This window comes from Echiichthys vipera (genome assembly GCF_963691815.1).
Source record: "Echiichthys vipera genome assembly, chromosome: 14".
Lineage (NCBI taxonomy): Eukaryota > Metazoa > Chordata > Actinopteri > Perciformes > Trachinidae > Echiichthys > Echiichthys vipera.
In genome coordinates this window covers 21,529,864-21,536,554 of record NC_139839.1, presented here as the reverse complement: position 1 = coordinate 21,536,554, position 6,691 = coordinate 21,529,864, and the positions used below count along the sequence as shown (strand labels likewise).

Genomic DNA, 6,691 nt, shown 5'->3' with positions numbered 1-6,691 from the left:
GGGCTCTGATGTGATTAATCATTTTGATGGACTTTTTTTATAAACCACAAGCTGAAACTTCCGAAGCCATAATGTTTTCATTTCATATATCGCATCGATTCTCAAATGAAAAAGAATCTGAAGAGTTTTGGCGCACGTGTCGACAGCAGTTAGGATACAATCAAAGAAGAAAATCACACTTATTAAGAATCTAGACTTTTTTCAGTGGTGGAGAACTGATCCACTTTATTTGATTGGTCTGAACTCTTGTAATAGCCTACTAAGAGACATTGTGCGATACAAACATTGCATTTCAACATCATAGGATACATGGGTTTTCAAGTCTCAATTTCAGAAAGACAAAAAAAAAAAGTCACCACTGTGTTTGATAGAGAGCTGAAAAGATGCTCCAATTCTTTTTCGGCTTCATGTCGGATTTCTTTAAGATTCAAGTTTGTAAACCTTTTTTTTCTCATTGCCTTTGTAAACACATAACATCCCATCTAAGCAGGATGATTAACAAAGATGTTGAAAATGACAGGAAAGAAAAATCTGAACATGTGCTATGACAAATGATTCAAAACCAAAATGAAAGAAAGGAAATATCAAGTTTAGAGCAGAATGGATTTGTTAACGAAGCAAAGTGAAAGCTGATGGTATTTTTTCACATACTTGCAAAGGAACATTACTGCCGTTTATGAAGTTGACCTACAGTATAATAATTCATATTCAAAGCTTTATGCCTGTTGATTGACACAATGAAAGCAGAGATTAATTAGTCACGGTTTTGAATCACCGTGACAGCAAACTGCTAAACATATAACGGTACCATACACTTAAAACTGTAACTGTGATGCACATGTCACACTACAAAATCATGTACCAGCTACAAGAAAAGACAGGAAGTCAAAACATCCAGATTTCTGAGTGGTGGGAAAAAGTTAAAGCACATCTTAGTATACTCCTGTGCTGGAGGTTGAATAAGTTACACAGCAGGTAGTATGCTTTTTCTGTCAAAAGCTACAAAGCAAAAAAGTGCAACAATGGTGCAGACCATTCTTTATGTTTGGTTAGTTTTGTCTTTTTGTGTAATGGAAAGACAATTTACAGAGTTCAGATTTTTGTCAGGACAGTATCAAAAAAAAGGGAAAAAAAGAGGGACTACAGAAACAAATACAAACATCAAACACCAACGTATATCTCTGAGAAAATTAGTTAAAGCTGCCTTCTTTCTCAAGTCACAAGGCATGGCAAAACCTGACATACTATTTTTTTTTTACCATGACAAAATTGCAGAGCAGATCATTCTGGACAGGTTGGAAACTGCAGAGAGACAGCTACATGTGACACACCATGGTCAGCTCTATTGAAATAAAAACAAAAATACATTGGCTCACTTTCATAATTCAGACTGGGTCCAGGAGTAGTCATAAGGATATCTTTTCCGGCAAAATTAAGCTTATATGAGACTTTTCACCTTTCTGCTATGACACCAGTGTTCTCAACTTGTTTCAGACAATTCTTTGTCTAGAACGGGGTGAGAAGTTACCTCTGCCATCTGATAGTTACAATCCATGCATCATCTCCACTATGTAGTGAAGACAGGCATCAATTAGCATTGCTGTTTGAAATGTTAATCTGTGTTTCGTTTCATCCTTGAATATCCACCATGTTCAGGCTGAGGGTGCTTGGTGGAGGCGCGCAGAGTGGCACAATGTCTATGCTTCACTCGTGGTCAAGTACAAACCAAATGTCCAGTATCTCTCAGCGTCACTATGGGAAAAGTATCAGAGTGAGTGTCAGGTCACGTGGGGATTGGGTGGGGGGCACTGGGAGGGACCAACTGTGATACTAAAGATTACACCCCTACTCTTTTCATTTAAAGTGGATCAATTTAAAAGCGACATTAAAATAAGAAATAATCAAGTTAAGAAAAACACTGCAAAAGGTTACTCTATTTACATACAATGGGTTTCTTAAAGACAAGGAATATCTTTACAGAAATCAAAAAAGTTCAGAAATAGTCTCTTATGTTGTTTCTTTTTACAAATTAAGTTCTTCATCTTGACAATAGCTCACGTCGTCTCCTCCGTCGAGATTTGTTTCTTTCCACAACAGGCCGGGCGAGTGCTTCCAGACCGAAGCCAGTCTTGTTCCGGAGAGCCCTGCCTGTCACAGACTGCTGCTTGTACGCTTAGCTAACAGCCAGGGGGCGTGATAGCACCAAAAATAAAAAGGACACCACCCCATCTACTTGTCACACTCGCCAGTGAGCGAGGATAGTTCGGTGATAAGAAAAGCCTTAGTGCAGGCCTCTCTTCTTGTTACTGGGGCAGAAGTGAGCAGGGCTCAGTCGTCGCTGTCAGACAGGGTCTCGTATTGCTCGGACAGAAGAGACTGCCACACACGCTGCTGGGCCACCGGGGCTCCAGCTTGTGGCTGTGGCTGCTGCTGTGGTGGCGGCTGCTGCTGCTGGCTCTGTATGGAGGGGGACGCTATGGAGGTGGGGGGCGTGTTACTCAAGATGCGCATGGTAAGCGGGTTGAATGGGAACTGCATGGATCCTGGGCAGAACAGGAGAAGAGAAAGTGAAAAAATATGTATACACTAATGATCAAAATTAGAGAACAAATTATAAATACTTGATTTATTCTGAAATATTGTTTTTTTATATTGTTCAGAATTTGATATATTTAATATCTGCTGTGATTATACCACTGCTGTACTAGAATGTTTTTTAAAATAACCAAGGCACTTCAACCAAAAACCTTTATCATGTGAAAAAAACAGTGAGCAACATTAGAGAACAGTAACTATTGTGTCAGAAGAGAAGATTTCATCAATGTTTTCTTCTCTAGGATTCAAAAATGAACAGGAAGTGTGCAGCACATCTGCACCCACAGGACATCACTAGTTTCTCACACTGCTCTGCTTTGATCTTGGTCCATTCTGACTCAGTCTCTTCCACAGTTCACTAACTGCAGTGGGTTTCTTTATTACTTTGTTGCCAAGGATTTCCCAGTTACCGAACTTTCAGAAGAAAATCAAGTATTAATAATTTGTCCTCTAATGTTGATCTTCACTGTAGATATACTGACTCTGGCACTCTAACTTTTACCAGGAGACAGTTTTTGTACTTAGTGACAGCATAGGCTGGAAAGCTCACCTGTGGATGAAGGTCGGTCGTCCCAGCTCCATTGAGGTTGGGCTTGGGGTTGTCTGTGATAATCTCCCTCGGAGTGGACGGAGGACACTGAAGAGGGACGCTCCCCTCCAGCGTAAGCCTGACCCAGGTTAGGTGACTTAGATTTCCGGCTGTTGGCTTTGCCCTGCTTCTGCTTCCCTGTAAATTCAAATTGGAATAATGTGTAAATCAGCAACATATTAAGTATAAGATGCATTCTGAACATGTGTAATTTTGGTATTGTAATTCATGCCTACCCATGCTTGGTGACAGGTTGGCCTCCTGGCGGGCGTCGTTGCCTGTGCCGGATGTGCTGTTGATGGCACACTGAGCCCCTAATCCTCCCTGGTGCTCCTCTGGTCTCTCCTCCAAGTTGCCCATCAAGGCTTTGCGGATGATGTCCTCCAGGCCCAGGTTACTGGCTGGGTCACTAAATGAGTGATTCCTGGGGTTGATGCTGCCTACAAAACACAACAAAACATGCAATGAAAAAGGAGCCACCAGCTGGATCAAACCGTGAAGCGTCTGAGCGAGTCTCACTGCTACTTACTGGAGCTGGTAACAGCAGGCAAGTTGAAAATCTCTGTGCCTGGTTGTGCGTTTCCTGCAAGACAATGAACGGTTACACATGACAGTAAGTCAAATTTTACAATGTTATCACATGCTAAATGAGCTTAAAAATTTCAATGGAATAAATTAGTTCCACAGAAATGTTACACATTAACAGAAACATATGAACAGAGTTTGCTCCATCATTTGATGCATGCATGTTGAAGGAAGGAAGAGGACAAGAGAAGACCCACTTACCAATATCAGAATCACCGACACCAGAGTTGGAGTTCAACTTACGAAAGATCTCCTGCTTCTTGGATTTCACCATTGGTGAGGTGCTCTCCAGCTTGGTGAAGAAGGAAGGCAGATAACTGACATTCCCCGGGGACCGTGAGTCATTTCTTGAACCAGACAAAGGGTAAAAAGTCAAGTGGCAAAGGGGTAACTGGGGCAACAAGCTCTTGGCACAAGGCACTAACAACCACACTGGGATGTCAAACGACTGCTGACAGGCAGGACAGTTCTGCCTGCTGGCATCAATACAAGAAATTGAGTTACAGTCTAATGCAGTCAGGCATCAAATGTCAGAGCGCTAACAGAAAACTAATTTTAGCAATGTGCAGATCAAGTGTAGAAATACTTATTTATTTATTATAATTACATCATTATTACAGCTGACGAGATGTTTATATCTCTATACCAATAAATTGCAGACTACATTTTATCGTAATCCACTACTGTCTACTAAATACAGATTCTCAATCCATTTTAAGTTATTATGAGTTGTACTGGCTTGTTATGCCGGCATCTTTAAAATATAATGCATCCAAACTTTGGGGATCCCACACCTGATCTCGGTGTTGTCAGCATCTCTCCTCTGGGGAGGGGGCCCCACCACCTCCTGCTTGTCCATGCCTGGGTAGCTCTGCGGTGGAGAGATGGGTTCATAGTTTTCCATCTGCCTACCGCCTCGCTCTGGAGATTTACCAGGCCTAGACCGGGAGCAAAGAGAAACAAATGTTAGCAGATGATGGGTAATAGACATGTCAGGGTTAAATGCCTGGTCCATGTACCTGGCTCTGGGCTTGTCAGGGGCATTCTCTGGGGAAACCCTGTTGGAGGATCTTTGGTGGTGTGATGCCTGGACCTGATTCTCAGGACTGTAGCGACTGGGCACCTTGGCTCGCCCTGAAGAGGACATGGATGGCACCCCGCTCTGGAATGTGGCCGAAGCTGAGGAGGACACAGGAGGAGGGTCCTGATTCCGGGCAAAGTCCTGGGTTATGATATGCTGCATAACAGAGAGTGACCATAAAAACAGGTTAGTTAGGTATGATGCTTGATGCACATGTAAATCTGGTATGGCTGCATTATTTTTTTTAGATTCTCCAGCATTTCTTACTGAAATGTGGTCTGCCAAGGTCATGACCCGGTGAGTCTTGGGAACCTGGGAGTAGCTATCAACTTGGGAGGAGGGGGGCTGCTGGAGATTGGGTTGTAGCTCCCCTGATGGGCGGAAACGACTCATGTCATAAGCCCGCATGCCAGCTGGTGAAGATTGACAAGGAACAGAGCATTGTTGTTTTGGAGAGAAAGTCTGGGTGAGGTGTAGAGAGATAGGACAGGGAGGAGCTAATGCACTGTATGCAAACAGTGGATGGTCTACAATTGTTTGCAGGTGACAGGAATAACTTCAAGTGGCGTCTTGTGATGAGACTGGTGCAGAAGAATGGTGCATGACAATCTCAAATGACAAGGTCAGTCAGTTAAGTCATTTAAGTTATGGTATGTTTACTCCACTTGCCAAGCAGCTAAATTTAGCCTTCACAGCCAGTCTACTATATGTCATCTTTAAACTGAAGCATGAGACATTATTCAGTATTCTACTTCTTCCAAAAAGTATAGGCTCAAACTGAGCTGGTGTGTTCATACCTGCTGCCTGTTGTTGCCCTTCCTCTGGTTTTTCCTGTTGGGGTTGGACTGGGGAACTAGCAGGACTAATCACCTCAATGGCTCCTCCAATAGTGCTGTCATAGCGATTGGATGACACTGCAGGACAAGTATAGACAAAAAATTTGTATTGCTGCTAAGCAAGGAGCACAATATTAAGGTTTGGTCAAGCTCTACTCTTAGAAAAAGATTACATTTAGGTTTAACTTAGCTAACTGATGATGTCACTGTGTTGCAGAGTACTTATGAGCTGTTTGAACAATATCAGCCTATTCCTGATCCACATATATCCAACAAACTCACGGCTGCTAGAGGAGTCTGAGCTCTGAGAGCCGCGCTCTCTTGAGTCTTTGTCCGAGGCTATCTGACGTGTGATGATGACATCAATGAAGTTAGCGGCTGTGATAGTCGTCTTTCCACGAGTCCGAAGCTCCTCTTCAATGCGGGACTTTGAGCTTTGAGGGCCTTTATCCTTAACCCCTACTCCAGAGCCCTCAGAGTAAACTGGATGGGGCTTACCCCCTGGCAATGACATAGCACTATATGGTGAGTGCATGGACCGCCTTTCTGCCTCCTGCTGCTGCTGCTGCTGCTGCTGCTGGTGGTGGTGGTGCTGCTGCTGCTGGTGCTGCTGCTGCTGCTGGTGGTGGTGCTGCTGCTGCTGCTGCTGCTGCTGCAGGTGGTGCTGCTGCTGCTGTTGCTGCTGCTGCTGTTGCTGTTCGGAGATGCTGGCTGCACGCCGAGTTATAGCCGACGAAGACATGTCCTCATCCCGTTCATGTTTGCTCTCCTTCACCTTGGCCACGTCCATCTGCGGGGCAGAGGCTGCAGCATCCACCAGAGCAGCTAAAGCATCAGCTGCAGTACTGTAGCGAGAGCTGCTCTGTGCTGCTGCTGTCACTGCTGCTGAATGAGGCCTGAAGAGGAAACAAAGAGATGAAGGTATCAACTATTTTTCCAGATGGGTGGGTTCAGTTCACATCTTTTGCCAGACTAAAGCATTTGAAGTCTACTCTCCAGACTTTT

The 6,691-nt window shown here is 43.8% G+C and overlaps 1 protein-coding gene across 5 annotated transcripts in view; it reads right to left on the bottom strand.

Moving 5' to 3' along the window:
• Nucleotides 1-202: 202 nt before the first annotated feature.
• ncor1 (nuclear receptor corepressor 1) overlaps nt 203-6,691 on the bottom strand; it is a 66,311-nt gene continuing 59,822 nt past the window's right edge. For 4 of the 5 annotated variants that reach the window (XM_083927647.1, XM_083927650.1, XM_083927648.1 and 1 more), the window contains 10 exons: nt 5,969-6,582; nt 5,648-5,764; nt 5,118-5,263; nt 4,789-5,006; nt 4,564-4,707; nt 3,971-4,116; nt 3,714-3,767; nt 3,421-3,624; nt 3,146-3,322; nt 203-2,543 (listed from right to left, as the gene is read on the bottom strand). In XM_083927647.1, coding sequence (XP_083783773.1) covers nt 2,329-2,543; nt 3,146-3,322; nt 3,421-3,624; nt 3,714-3,767; nt 3,971-4,116; nt 4,564-4,707; nt 4,789-5,006; nt 5,118-5,263; nt 5,648-5,764; nt 5,969-6,582 — 2,035 coding nt within the window. In that variant the 3' untranslated portion in view covers nt 203-2,328. The remainder of the gene's footprint in view (nt 2,544-3,145; nt 3,323-3,420; nt 3,625-3,713; nt 3,768-3,970; nt 4,117-4,563; nt 4,708-4,788; nt 5,007-5,117; nt 5,264-5,647; nt 5,765-5,968; nt 6,583-6,691) is intronic. The other variant, XM_083927649.1, reaches the window with a different exon arrangement.